The sequence below is a fragment of the Lipophrys pholis genome (genome assembly GCF_963383615.2).
Source record: "Lipophrys pholis genome assembly, chromosome: 1".
Lineage (NCBI taxonomy): Eukaryota > Metazoa > Chordata > Actinopteri > Blenniiformes > Blenniidae > Lipophrys > Lipophrys pholis.
Window position 1 is genome coordinate 38,874,938 of NC_137635.1, and position 16,037 is coordinate 38,890,974.

The 16,037-nt window shown below is 40.2% G+C and overlaps 1 protein-coding gene across 1 annotated transcript in view; it reads left to right on the plus strand.

The window, feature by feature from the left end:
* kcnn1a (potassium intermediate/small conductance calcium-activated channel, subfamily N, member 1a) overlaps positions 1–16,037 on the plus strand; it is a 53,940-nt gene extending 37,903 nt beyond the window's left edge. Inside the window, exons 5-9 of the mRNA XM_080463826.1 lie at positions 6,514–6,655; positions 8,626–8,736; positions 10,389–10,516; positions 13,049–13,118; positions 15,403–16,037. Of these exons, the coding sequence (XP_080319952.1) occupies positions 6,514–6,655; positions 8,626–8,736; positions 10,389–10,516; positions 13,049–13,118; positions 15,403–15,708 (757 nt within the window). The 3' untranslated portion in view covers positions 15,709–16,037. The remainder of the gene's footprint in view (positions 1–6,513; positions 6,656–8,625; positions 8,737–10,388; positions 10,517–13,048; positions 13,119–15,402) is intronic.

The window sequence follows — 16,037 nt, forward strand, 5'->3', positions numbered from 1 at the left end:
CCAAGCAAGTCTGAAAAATAGTCTAACTCAACAAGTATGAACATCAGATGTCTGAGTGAAAACTTTTCTTACTGCTTCTCATATTGGGTGTATAGAATATTTAGACAGAAAGAAAGAACAATGAAAACTGGCATTCTCAGAGAATAACAGTCCGAATAAAAGTGATACAAGGCTACAGAGCTTTTCACTGTCACCAAATTCACAGGAGAGAGGAAAAATCTCCTCGGTGTGAAATGTTTTTTTTTTAGATAATGCCCAGTCCTCGTATGGTTGCTGATAGCTCAGAAGCTACAAAACATATCAGCCTAACGAGGGATGTGAACATGCTTCTTGTTGTAAGACACATACAATCTTGAAGCAATATTGTTCCTTGTTTGAAAACAGCTTAAGATAATGGCTACTGTCACTGTTTTACTGAAGCACGCCAATGCACTTGAGCAATTACTTTATCTTCCTGCAGGTCTGTTATGACCGGCACTTGTTTACAGTTCAAAACTCAAAACTCTCTGATTCTGAAGAATCGCTTAGCTTCACTGACTCACTGATGAGACTTGTGCTCTCTGGTAACTCCGTAGTGAGATTTGATGTATCATAGGAAAGTAAAGAAATAGTTAGAAAATGAGCAACAGCTTGATTTAAGTTGGTGTTTGTTTGGGACCCCTGGTTGTGGGTGAACAGGCAGTTAATTCTAAAATGCACGATCATCCTTTAAAGCCAGACGTGGTGCTGTGGGCAGGATTACAGCACATTCTGTGATGTGCTGAGTGCATTGGGAAGACTGGGAAGAGGAAAGAAAATGCTGAGGTGTGCTGAGCTGGCAGTGGAGCTGGTGTTTAAAGACTTAGATGTGTATGTGTGTCCTGAAGGTCGGATGTCCTATATCGTGCAACAAATGGAGCATTATATTTCTGGAAGAGGAATACCTTTTTTATGAAATGATGTGGGGACTATGTGGAGCTTGTTTTTAGTTCAGACTCATCCAATCTGCACTGGAGAACAACTATAGTGTCAATTCACTGCACAGTTTCTTTTCTTTCTTTTCTTTTTTTTTTTGGAGGTGTCTCTGGCCTAATTCGATGAACTGTCTGTAATAGGACACCTTCTATCTGATAACCTCCCCAGACACATAAGGACTGAAACATTGAGATTAAAGGCCTCTTGAACAGCACTCCTGTCTGGTCGGCTTGTAGATGTGGAAGGACGCTGGCAGGAGGTCAGAGAGAGGTCTGACTTTAAAACCCTATGCTTAATAATTCTGATAAGCTCTAATATTAGCTGACTTATTTTACAATATACAAAAATAATAATAACCGAGAAGACATGTCAGCTCTGTTGTCAGTTTTTTTCTTTTGGTCGATCTATAGATGAGGCACAAACACACAAGATGTATCAAAGCTGGACCAGTGTCACAAGCCGAGTCATGCAGGAAGCCTCCGGTTGGTTTAGTTTGTGTTAATTGGCAAAAGCACAATTACAACACAACTTGTGAGACTGCCACTCCTCCATGTTTGGTTTTCAGACGAAGAGTCACTGTGACATTGAGCCCCTTGGCTGCCTGGGTGTGTTTAAGAATTCACTGAACGGAGCTGAACTCAGGCACAAAGCCAGGAGATGAAGATGGCTGCACATTTTTTGTACTCTGCATGTTTTATATTTTATAAGTACATCTCCTTTACCTATAGTGAATGTAAGCTTTTTTTCTTTTTTTTTCGCAGCTGACTTACAAGGAAACAGTACAGGTAAAAAAGTCAGTATTTCACATTAGGGAGGTCTCTGAAGGAGGAGCCCGTACAGCATTTAGAATTATGGACCCCTCCAAAATCATATTGTGGCGCTGCCACATTGCAGTGAATTTCAGACTGGCGACCTGTCTAAGGTGTATCCTACCCTCGCCCAGAGTGAGCTGGGACCGGCTCCGGCACCCCGAGACCCTGAACAGGAGAAGCGGGAAAGAAGATGGATGGATGGAGGGACAGATAGAAATCATTCATGAGGCACAAGAGGATAAGTGAGGGAATTAAAAGTGAACTATGTCCTGAAGTAGATATAACTGTGTCCTGCAAATTCCATGGCAACTCGCTCGATACTTGTTAAGACCTTTTAGTTTTAACTGCAACAAAAGTACCTGATCAGAAAAGTTAGATTAAACTGGAATGATTTTGTTTGTTCGTGAATGTTTTCATACAAATGGATGACTGTCTTGTTTGCACCAAATGATTTTACACTCTGTACGGAGTCCACTGTACATCTGCTGGCTTTAACAACAGACCACTATTTTACTCAGCTGTGATTCGCAACATCACACCACCTTCTTATTGCATCAAATAACTGAATAACTCGTTTAAAGAGAAAAGTAAACATTGGTGGAACAAGAACATCCTGAAATAGAATATCCTCTGGTGCCTGCATCGTTTAGGTTAATTTATCTCTAAAAAGACTTTCACTATAACCAGGTGGGGACTTTTAAAGGGTCGGGGGCTTCTATGTCTTCCATCCTTCTCTTTTCTATTTTTCTTTTTTTTAAATTTTCTTTTTTTTTTTTAGCATCACTGCTTTTTTTCTTCTTTTATAATTATGAACTATTTATTGCATTTCTTGGATACAATCCTAAATAATTGTATCTGGAGCTTATTGTTGATGATTGTGAGAAATTATTGGCATTTCTGTCTTCTCGCTTCAAAGTACAAGACCATACACACAAGATAAAATAGATGCAGTCCACTTGGAGGTTGCTGCTGCTGCTGCTTGCTCCCTACCCTGCTTTGCACATTGGCTGTTCTGTAGAAAAACTGTTTGCTTTTTTTTTTTTTTTTTTTTTCAATTAGGTCATCATTTGTGTTTAATCTGCTCATGTTTACTGCAACTAACACTCTGCCAGAGGAACATCCCGACATATTTGTCCCCGTGCAATCGCAGCCAGTGCTCCAACTCATTTCTATCAGTAAGACGAGCACTTCAAGCAGAGAAATCTTTTTAATTTGGGCTTGTCTGCTGCAGAAGGGGGATTGAGGCTGTGCCGCTACTGTATGCAGGCGATAGCTGCAGAATGTTAAGCAGAAGCTTTCCAGTGTGAAGGAAATCCTCTGCCGTGCTGGAGGAGCTGCCCAGTGGAGGAGTGTACACACTCAGGCAGGATTGTGGTCCTCTGATAGGAACTTTGAAATGTAATTAATTGTGAAGAAAACTGGTTTTACATATCTTTCCTCGTTTTAAAGCACGTGTTTGTTTATTGGGGGCTCAGAATACAGTAGTAAAACTCAATAATATCCTGCTTTCTTCACATTGATATCCAGGTAATGCTTTGCAGATTTCCTTCCTGTGAAGAGGATTCAGTTGTAAGAATGACAAGTTTTTGTAAATGTAAATGCGGATAACACAATTTCTCTTGAACGTAAGATTGAAGCACAGTTACACCCATATTTAATGTGTTTAGTGCTTTTATGTCAGAATTATCACACATAGTTGTGTTTTTAATCCAAAATTCTAATTAATGTTGACAGTTTGCTTGTGTGTGTGTGTGCAAGCTTTCATGTGCACCCGTGCGTGCATGGGCGCATGCGTGTGTGAGTCCATGGATAATGATAAAGGAAAGTGTGGCTCATTCACGCTGGTTCAATCTTTACTTTGTGTATATATATATATAGAGGATTTGTGTTCTTTTGCTGTGACTGATGTAATTCTTACAAACTTATTTGAGATCATAAGACAACAAACCAATTGACTGGAAAATTCATTACTAGTTTATGAAATGCACATTAGGATGGATGTTGGGAACGGGCCAGATGTGTTGCTGGACAATGAAGTTGCTGAGAAGCTGCTGTCAGTGTTACTGTCTCTTTTTGGTGTTGTTGACCTGTTTCGCTGATAGTGGGAACTTTAGACTCTATCCACCCCGTGTCCTTCGTACATTTTAATCTCTCCTCTCACTCATCAAAGAAGTGCAGCTTTCATTCAGATGTAATTTAGAATATTACTTGGATCGGTATTGGCTGAACCCTGAAATGTTTGAGTAATTGATTGGGGAATAAAGCGTTTGCTGTGAGTGTCTGTCAGGGAGAATTTTACAGTGGGGAATAAAACGAACTGCTCATGACATTATATACCTCTTGTCCTGGAATAGGTTGAAAGTGGTGCCAGCTCTTCTCCATGCTATTCCAAAACGTGACACAGTATATTGAGAGCCTTAAAACGCTATCGATTAGCTCCCCCGTTCTGCCTCTGTCTCTGTTCCCGTGCTGCTGTCTCCGGCTATTTTTCAGAGCCGAGAACGAGTATGCGCGATGGAAACGTAAAGTCACACACACACACACACACACACTGTTAAAAAAAAAAAAAAAGTAGCTTGTCAAACAGGAGACAATGGCACTTTCTGGACTTTTTTTTAGCATATTCATGGGACAGCCAAACAATTGAGGAAAGCCCACTGTATTACAGTGTAATACCTCACTCCCTGTGCTGAAAGGTGCAGCACATTTCTGCCTGCCTTGAAGACATGACTCACTCTCCGCACCCCTTGATGACAAGATGAATGAAATTAACATACTAGTCACTTGTAATTACAATATTTAGCCAGCTGATCAAGTTTAGCCCCCTGGCAGCGATCAAAGGGCAGCTGGTGAAGTGTTGGGATGCAGGTAAAAGAGACAGCGGTGTCAAATTCAATGAGCTTCTTCTTTTGTTACTCATCCAATCCTTTACCGCACAGTTTACAAATGAAAGCCTGTCCAAGAAGACATGCATTCCCCCTCCACCTGCTAAGACTGCAGCGTTTGTCAGAGGTGGTTTACATTTCCTAATAAAGCCCAGGTTTTCTCATTGCTTCCTGCTCTCAATATACTGGCTTTGAAGCATGCAGGATGCAGACATCTTTTTTCTTCCTGCATGGTACCGTACAGACTGCTTCTCTGCATGTCATTTAAAAAGCTTGAATCCCACAGACCACACACGTTTTGACATTTTGTGGGACAAAAATGCTCACAGCTACGACCCCCCCCCCCCCCCCCCCCCCCCCCCCCCCTTCCTTTCCCCTGACTTTAAGCATGGATAGAAACTTGAGAGTGGGACTCCTAAGAACTGCAGAAGGCATGATTCTCTAATCTATGATATTTGATAGCAATGACCTGTCTTGGAGGAGAAGGGGGATTTTTTTTTTTTCTTTCTTTTAAACGGCACTGCTTGTTTTTTTTCCCCCAGAGGAAACTCACCTTTAAGATACAGTCAGTACTTGTGCACTCATTAGAGGAGATTGTTCTGGTCATTTCGAGGCCACACGCTGGGTCGCTCCTGGATAGCTCAAACTCATTGGAAATTCATGATTGGCTCGGCCAGAATCCATCTCAGAAAAGCCTTGACAAAATCCCAGGAAATTAGACTCAATCTACATTGTCTTGTCATAAGGATGTTAGTGAGATGTTGTATCAGAGTGCTTAATGAATATTTAATTTTTACCTCCACAATGAATTCTTATCTGATCTCCTCCTAGACAGCCCATTGGGAATAATCAGGCGAGTTGAATGAGGGTGGGTGGATGAGGCAGATTTGCCTCTGTGATGGACTTTTGTCTTGCTGAAAAAAGGTATGGGAATGTCATCCTCAATGCAGCTTTGTACGTCGTCTTCTCTTCTCAATATGAAAGTGTCTTTTGCATACACATGAGGGGCCTTTGGACTGACAATTCAAGCATGGCTGTCAGCTATTTTCAGCAAACAGCATGTTTGAAGTGACGATTAGCATTGCCAAACCTCTTTTTTTTCTGTGTGGAAAGATTTGCAACAAACTGTGACAAAAAAAAAAGAAAAACGTCATTAGCAGTTTTTGCATTTTTGAAAGAACCGATGTACAGTACATGTGTTGAGCTGTCAAAATGGGTTTGACCTGTGTTGCTAAGTTTTGTTTTGTTTTTTTTGCTAAGGTGCGACCAGAGTAAGTGATCTGGCCTTCAGACCCTTTTTTATAATTATTATTTTTTTTATGTCCCTTCACATCCTTCATGTTAACATCGACATGCACTAACAATAAGATACATTCCCGAAGAGCATTTCACTAGACTTGAATAAAAAGTGACACATTTGCTTGTATTTCCCACCGATTAGTAAATGTTTTCCAGAGAAAATGTAATAACAGCCTGAGAACTGCAAAATGTAATATTCCTCCATTGTTGTTACGGAGAATACAGATTGATCTTTTCATTTCTATCCTCTGCCAAGGTGGCATTTGTAGCTCAGACATCTTACCTGAAGTCATGACTTCTTTCTCCCATTGGACCCCCCCCCCCCCCCCCCCCCCCCCCCCACACACACACACACACACACACCACCCCACCACACCCACCCACCCCCACACCCCCACACACACACACACACACGTCCCCTCCCCCCACCTACACCCCCCCCCCCCCCCTTTGGTTTGGATCACACGGCACCATGTCGGTCTTCAGCATGCTCGCAGCCCGGAGAACGTGTTCACTCTTGCTGACTGTGTGTCTCCCACCTCTGCTTGTCTTCGTTACTTCAGGTATCATGACAAACAGGAAGTGACCAGTAACTTCCTGGGAGCCATGTGGCTCATCTCGATAACCTTCCTCTCAATTGGCTACGGGGACATGGTACCACACACGTACTGTGGGAAAGGCGTGTGTCTGCTTACAGGGATCATGGTAAGTTCCTCTTGTCTTCACTCAGATAATGCAAGTTTTACCTGAACTGCTCTGCACACCGAACTTAATACTATTATCAACAAGAGTTACTTTAAGGAAAGAAATCACCATTAAACAAATACTAATTTGGATATTTACAGCACTAAAACATCAAATGATTAAAAGTTATAAAACATCAGGCACCCTGCCTGATGTCATGGTGGCCCCCCCTTTTGTTTCTAAAACGACCCTAAATCATCAATATTATTCAAATTTTGAAGAATTTCAAAATCTCGGTCACGAACAGAGACCCTGATAAATACAGTGGTCATAATGCTATGGCTGATGTTAACAGTGCCACTTTCAACGAGTCCTCCTTTAAAATATGTGTCACGATGCACACCTCTACTCCCGCTCGCCCTCCTCTTCACTCTCTGGCTTTCGTCACAGCAGCAGCCGAGCAGCTCTGACTTCACTTGACACCACTGAGGATCACTTTATATCGGCGAAGAAGAACAGTGGGCTGCTGCTGCGGAAATGACTTGACCGTTTATATGTTAAACTGAGGATTATTCTTTATATATTCAGGAAAGAAGTGACGACTCCTCAAGGATGCACAGCAATGCGATGTGCCTTATGCTGAAAATTTAGAAAAGGCCAAAATAAAATCCAAACAATCAGAGCTACACTTTTTATACCCATTCACTGTGAAGCAATGAAGGGTTGGTTTTTTTTTTCATATTGAACCTGCATGACCTCTTTTGAAACACTATTTCATGATTAACTCGGAAGTCTTGAGCTCCTAGAAACTTGATGTCACTCAAAATTGCCGTAATTTTGGTGAAAAATAAAGAACAAATAACTGGTTTATCTTATTTTTGCTCGTTCTCGGCGGCATAAGCCACGAAACTTCCTCCCAGACTTTTTGTCTGTAAACAGTTATGATGATCACTCAATGTGTTATCAGCAGAAAAACACAGTAACTGATAAAGTTCTTGTTTCTTGTTTGTTATTGTCATGTGAATAAATTTATTAATTCGGAAAAAAAAAAAAAGACCTTCCCAGCTCGTGAATGTCCCAGCTTCACAGCAATATGGTCATTTCAGCAGGAACAAGGAAAAATGCCAAATGGAAATAACCCAACTTCTGAAGCATGCAGCTTTAATATGAGAACAAGAAACAGCTGTTTGTCAACACGGAAGGAGCAAAAAAAAAAAATTGACACTACATTATCAAGTTCACAATGTCAACATTATCTATAGATGTCCTTTTTATCATGCGTATGCTGTAGTAACTGGAGTAGTGGCTTACCTGTGAATTCGCTTCACAGAGCTCTACAAAACATGTGTATATTATCTAAACCCTGTCTTTATTCCAAGTTATTCATGAACCACCATTATACATAAACACAACAACAACTCCTCCCAAATGAATACTCAAATCCCAAAAATCCACATTGCATCCTTTCTAAAAAAAACCACTTCACACATTTCAGATATAAAACAAAACTTAATGTTACACAAACTTTAGCACTATAAACTAACCCTAACCCTAAAAATACCCTCAGTTTCAGTGAGTTGCTTAATACAGGTAATGTTCATATTGGTTGTTTTGTCACTACTTTCCATCTTTACTGAGCTTAAGTTTTGTATGAAAACAAATCAAAGTCTGTATTAGAAGCCTGGCTTAGATTTAATTCACATTAATTACAGAGATAGAAACGAAATGGAACAGCGACTATCCCACGTATAAATCTCTCCCTCTCTGTTTGCTCACTATTTACTTACTGTTACATGCACTTATTGAGCCCACTGAAACAATCAAAGATTTGTCGCCGTTTCACAAACAGACGGAAGCCCTTTACTGAGTCATGTGACTTTAGAAATCAGCCACTCCTCATCGTTCATCTCATTCATCTTCACAGTGTAAAAACCAAAAACATTCCTCAGCACATGTCTCAGAGCTTGTCTGGCCCTGTCTCATCACAACAGGGAGCTGGTTGCACTGCACTGGTGGTTGCAGTGGTGGCCAGAAAGCTGGAGCTGACCAAGGCTGAAAAACATGTCCACAACTTCATGATGGACACACAACTCTGCAAACGAGTGAGTCACACTGTTACAGCATCATGCTTGTTCCTTGCAGTGTATTTAACTGGGGGGTAAAAAAAAATGCAAACAGATTAGTTTCTAACTCATCTTAAAAATGTTTTGCATTACTATCCGTGCCTTCTCCAAAGGCAGTAAACATGGCTCGGTTGGTGTCATGTGTCGTGTAAAAGAGGCCAATAAACAACATGGAAAGGCCAAGAACATCAATTGCCCTCTTTTACCGACATGTCCTGTATACGTTTATACACACACACACACACACACACACACACACACACACACACACACACACACACACACACACACACACACACACACACACACACACACACACACACACACTGGAACTACAAGATTGTGTTTTGGTTAACCTTTAGTAAGCCAAGTAAAGATACTATTTTTTCCTGTTTCTAACTAATTGAAATGATGTGTTAATGACACATAATGCTTCAGAATGCATGATTCAGACATTGTGCTAAAGAATGAGATCAGTGACGCTTTTGTAGAAGTTCTTGTAATAACAGAAAAATGCCTTTTGTGTGACTCTTTTATTTTGTTTGATGAGTGGATGGATGCTTTTAATTTAAAATGTAATTATAAAATTGAGGGGAAATAAGTTTAAGTTATGTAAAGACCACATCACATAACAGGTCATAGGATTCTAAAATTTAAAAAAATATATATTTCCCTTATAAAGATTTCAGTCAGATTCAGTCTTACTTTTTGGCATCTTGTTTCATACAATACATTACTGCAAAGCCCAGGGTTTAATTTGTCATACACCGGAGAGGAATATCTGTGGTCAACATGTCCACTACAGAAGACACAAGTCAATGGGTCAGAAGAAATTGACCCTGAGTATGTACATACTTGTACATTTGTTGTGTTCTCTCAGTTAAAAGCATCTAGAAATGACTGTTCAAGTTGAGTAATTGTAGTACTGTGTTTATCAGTGTGGAGCAATGACAGAGATCATGATTCAACTTGTGTCATCATTTTTAGTCAGAAACTTACTTAAAAAAAAACTAAAAATAGAAAACAGATAATAACTTAGGTGGACTTCATATAGAACACTACTATTCACATTTAAATACCGTAAATCCATGTAATTACATGTAGAGTTCATTTCCACTCTCTCAATGTGAACCATGGTGAAAATGTCTGGCTAGATAATAAAGATTGGAACTACGACAGGGAGAGGACAAAATGTTCAAGTAAAATACAGACACATGGAAGATTTACTCAAGTGTTGCATAAAATATAAACCCGTCCAGAATTAATCTGTGAAAATACCAAAATATAACATAAATAAAGACTTTGTGGAAATGTTCAAACAAATGAATTTCTCTTCATAATATCAGTGGAAAACATTTGATTGGTAATAATCTTTTCTCATTTTGTACTGTCATAAACATAAGTAGCAAATCTGCTGAGTCATTAAAAAAAAAAAAAAGCTTTTTAAAGTCATCTGCGTTGGCTCACACTTTTATCACTCACTTCTAGTTGTATACTGCTTCTTTTCATTTTTTTTAAATGTACTTGGTGATTTGCTGCAGTTGCAGGTCTCTCTGCTTTGTGCCATGTGGGGATAAAAATAATGATAAGAGGCAGCCACGTCCCATAACTTTCTCAACATTGCTTCACAGGTAAAGAACACAGCTGCCAATGTACTCAGGGAAACATGGCTCATTTACAAACACACCAAGATGGTCAAGAAGATAGATCACGCCAAGGTGCGGAAACACCAGCGCAAGTTTCTCCAAGCCATTCACCAGTAAGTCCTGCGCTACGCGTGACCTCCGTCATGTGACTGTGAATCCTCCACGTCCAGCCAACAAAAGGGAAATCTTAAAAAAAATATATATTTAAAAAAAGACAACATGTAGTTACAATTATTTAAGTCGTTGTTTATATTTAGGCTGTATTCTGAGTTGCTTTGTTATTGTATTAATAAAATGTAGCTTGTTGGTATTATAATACTTTATCCTTACAATTCACCTGATTGGTATGCTCACACAAAGTCACACACTCAAACGTAGGCTCACCAAACTCACAGACACACAATGCAAACTAGTGAAATGGTCCTTCTTAATCCCCTCCTCCGACCCCTCCTCCTCCCCGTCCCCCTCTCCCCCGACCCTCTTTTACCCCGTGCTTACAGTGAGAAGTGTAATGGTTTCACTCGTTTCGTGAATGTTGTGGGGTTAAAACTCTGTACTGTGTTCTGTCTTTGTTTTGCTCTATCACTGCAGAGCTCAGAAGTAAGTTGAGTCTTCTATGTATCCTCCTCCTACTGTTTCCTCAACATCCTCCTCCTCCTCCTCCTCCTCCTCCTCCTCCTCCTCCTCCTCTCCATGTCTGCGTTTGACATGCATGAAAAAAAAGCATTTGTTACCGAAAAAGAAAAAAAAAAAAAAAAGCTGGATGCTGACTTGTTTTTTTTTTTTGTTGGTATTTTTCTTTACCTTAATGTTCCATTTACTTCCCTCTCCCTCCCATTCTCCCTTGAATGGAATGAAAGAAGAGCATCAACATTTTCCCACACGTGTCAGTAGTTTTCAAGGGTCTTGTCTGGAGTGAAAGAAAAAAAAGAAAAGCATTTTGTCCAGAATGAGCTTGAGGCTTTGTTGGCCTGGCTCGCTGTTCATGATCATCTACGATGTAGTGTATCAATGTTGCCCATGATTAATATAGCTGCTCTGCGGGCTATATTAACCTGCATCCACAGAACTCATGCTACACTCCTGATGACATAAGAGCACACTGGGTAATGAGGTTGAAATGATTGCTGGTGATTTATCCTTTGTGTCCTTTCTAATATGACGTCAGATTTGTACACGATACCGATGACAAAGCAGAGAAAGTCATACACATTGGTTTATGTCTGCAGGATAGAAATTGTCCTCATATTGTGTCACACTAATCAGTAGTGCTTTTAGCTTTTAGCCCCTTTTCTTCGACAGCCATAAGAGATAACAAATCGGAGCAAACAGACACACACAAGTTGAGACGGTTTCCCACAGAGACGGCGCCGTAAGCGAGCAGGCTCACTCCGCTCTGATATACTGATTTGCACATGAATAAATGCCCTTGGATGTCATCCTGTCTCATAATTTGCAGAACAGGTAAATTCGTCCCCTCTCACACTCACACACAACAATGACACATTATTCACATCAGCTTAAACAGCTCTGACTTCGCCTTAATGTATTTGATTAGTGATAAGGAGGCACAGTGTTGATGGCATCACAAAACATGTCCACCGTATCGCTGCGTACGTTATGCAAAATGTCTGTGTGGCCTTATGTTCAGCAGTGTCATCAGACAGTTTATTTCTTGCAAGCTCCATCTTTTATCTGTGGCATCTGCACACATACACACGTCGGCTCATGCACATGTCGCTGACACACACATAAAGTCTCTGCGTTTCATTGTGCACAAAGTCGGTCATAGTCACTGCACGCTTAACTGAATGACCAGTGTGTATAAATGAAGTCCTACCACTGAGATGTGTGCAGCACTGACAAGGGGCATGCCATCTTTTTCCTTTTTTTAACATCTTACTTTTGGATGGAAAGAGATGGGAATGTTTTGATTTCAAACAGGTTTTGAGGTTTTATTGTATGGAAGCATATTGCATTCTTCATGGAAAAAGTCCAAATATTAACAAAATGTTCTTTTTTTTCTAAATGAGGCCTTTTTTTCCACTCTCAGTCAAAAACAGATTTTTTTTTTTGAGGTTGTTACAAAATCATCTCTTCGTATCAAGGCTATTTCTCATTACAACATAAATAATTGCTGCTGCCTCCAGCTTAAAGCAATGTTCTATAGTCAGATCAAGATCTTGTTATGACCATAAAAAAAAAAGAAAGAGCTTGAACATGATAAAAACAGCCTGCGTCTTTTCCAAAATGAGTGTGGTATGCTTCTGTAATTTTGCATGTTTTGGTTGGTATTGTATTGACCAAGACCAGGAATGCTTATATGTATATATATACATATATATTTCTGCGTATGTATACATATAGATATGTAAATATTCATACGATGCATGTCTTTTATTTTTCCAATGCCATCAATGAGAAATCAGTCCTGATAAAAGATGTGTTGTTCCTCCTCTTCCTCCTTCTGTCCTCTCTATTGATCTTCTCTGTCCCCTTATGACTCAAACAACCCACCTCTCTATGCTCTACTCCTGCAAAATGTCCTCCTCCCATGTCCTTCCTTATTCCCTCCTCCTCCTCTTTTTCTCCTTCGTCCTCCTTCCCTCCTTTTCCTGTTTACGCCTCCCTGTGCCCTCACTCAGACTGCGCAGTGTGAAGATGGAGCAGAGGAAACTCAATGATCAGGCTAACACCTTGGTGGACCTGGCAAAGGTACGTATTCAGAGAATTACATTCAAGTTTTCACTCAAGCAGTAAACTTATGAGCTGCTGTGGTAACGTTTTGTCATGTTACATGAAAGAGGCCACTCATAAACCCACAGAGGGCTCGTACTGGACTGCAGCTTGTTCTATCTATGTGGAGTACATTTTAGCATATCACAATATCTTATATTCTTGTTCAGCAAACATAACGACAACCTAAGAAAGAGGACAATGTTGTGTTACAAAATTGTGAAACTCACAAAGTACAAATACTCACATTATTGTAATTAGGTAATAATGTAGGGTATAATGTAAAATACAATCTATATCAATTATTCTACTTCACAAAATCAACGTTCACTACTAATTTTGCCCGGAATTTTAATTATTATATCCAAACCTTTAAATCAGAATTTAGTTTCCACAAATTTTTTTTTTTTAAAGAGAAGGTTTATTGATATGTATTTAAATGTCCTTACAAAACAAATGATAGAATTATAGAATAATTCTATATAGAATATTATAATGAAATTGTATAAACAAAAAAAAAATTATAATAGGGACAAAATATATGCAAGATACTATACAAATATAATGTAGGCAGAATAAAAGTAACATAACACATACAAAACATACTATACCAAAGATAAAATGATAAATACACAAAATAAACAGCAGGGATATTTTCACTCTTTGCACAGCCTGTATGAGTTCTACATTCCGTTGTTAAAGTACATATATTTTTTGATGAATCGTTAATATGAAATAATTATTTGTCTGTCAAGCAAACTGATCAAACTGCACATGCAATCAGATTTTCGGGCCGTATGGTTCAGAACAATCTGCTCTGTGTGAAGAACAAATTCAGGAGCTTGACGAACCTGAGTTTACACAGTAAACAGTATCTGCCTGAGAGACGGTGAAGGCAGCTGACCCACCCCAGCTGAGGAAGAGGTTCAAAGGGAGGTGCATGACTACTGCTTCATTTGATGTGGATGGCATTTGAACTTCCGTGTGTATTTTTCGAAGGCCAGCCCCTTTAATGTGTGTTTACCTGCCCTCACTGGGCTCAATGGTCAGATCTATCTGTGCACGCCTGACGGCAGTTCAACAGCACTCTTTTCAAGCTCCACATATAAGCAACCCTTTGATTTCTTGATTACACATCAAACAGAGCATGTCTGCTTCCTCAGATGTACACATGACTAAAGCATGTAAAGGTATTTTTTGGACACTGCTGGTAACTACTGCATGAATTTCACAATAGAAAATGGATATGCATATCAGTGGTGGAAGGACAAATACTTAGTTTCACTACTTAACAGAAACCTGCATCTTTTTCTGTTTGATTTGTCTGAGAGAGTTTATGGGTTTCCTTGCATGATTGTTAAACCCTTCCTCTTATGTCTTGACAAACGTGGCTTAAAAAAACCAGAGCATGAGACGTGATCACACAGAAAAACTAAATTTAACAGGGAGAACGATTAGCCACATAGTTGAAAATTAACCAGAGAATATCAATAACAGAGTAAAAGCAGCAGGACAATCCTCTTCTCAACTTTATTTATATGAAATGTTTATAGCAACCAATAACACCCGACCGACACAACCGATAACATTCAATGAGCTATTTTCTTACTTTCATTATATATATATATATATATATATATATATATATATATATATGTGTGTGTGTGTGTGTGTGTGTGTGTGTGTGTGTGTGTGTGTGTGTGTGTGTGTGTGTGTATACACTATATATACACACACACACACACGCACACACATTTTATTTTTACAGTAAGAAATTGTGATAGTTTCATCACGAGAACATCTTGCAGATAGCTTTTGCTCCCACTGCATCCACTGCAGAACAATAAGTGCCTAAATAATGGAGACACATTTCATTATATGAATTAGTTGTGTCAAGTAAATCCATAAAGCATTAAAGACCTTCGCTGGCTATAAAAGGACCGGGAAGCTGGTTGCTAAATCTATGGGCAGATAAAATCTATGCTGACTCGCCGGAGCTATACAGTCTCGCCTCGCACTGCTTCCTGTCATTATTTCATTCCGAGTAGGTAAGACACAGATTGTCTAGGCATTGAATTTACCGGAGCCTTTTCCCTTGCAAAGCATTACACAGTATACATTTCAAATTTTTCTTGTTGTAACTTTTGTAAATATTAATTTGTAACCGTTCTTAATGGGGTTTTTCCTGTTATGCCCTCCCTCTCCTCCTCCGTCCTCCTGTTCGTTCTCCTCCCAAAACACATTTAATTCTCTCCATCATTAGACCCAGAATGTGATGTATGACCTGGTGTCAGAGCTGCAGGAGCGCAGTGAGGAACTGGACAAGCGCATCGGCACTTTGGAGGACAAGCTAGACTCGGTGACGGGCAGCCTGCAGGCGCTGCCCTGCCTCATCTCCCAAGCCATAACCCAGCAGCAGCAGGACTTCCTGGACGGCTTTGTTCACCGCTTTCGGCCCGCCTCGCTAGCCTCGGAGCGCTCCGAACGCTCCGAGCGATCCTGGACTTCCACCGCCCGTAGGCGGCGCTCACCCTCCACAGCACCGCACACCTCCTCCGATAGTGGATAACCTTGACAAACCCTCTTTAATCATCTCCGGGCTCCACCTTTCCCCAAACCAACGCATCACCTCGATCTGTCCCATCCAAAGCCGTCTCTGTATCTGCTGGTGAGTCCATGTCTGGACTAATAACGAACCCATCTCTTGACCCTCCCAACCCGATCTCTGCCCTCCCTCTCTCCCTCTCGCCCACCCTCTCCCTCTCTCCACCATACCCGACAAAAATTTCAAAAACCAATTTCTCTGTGACTGAGCCTCTCAGCGCAGGCTGGATTACAGCTACTCGTAAAGAACGGCGAACAAAGACTTAAGTCAAGAAAAAAACACAAACGCATCCG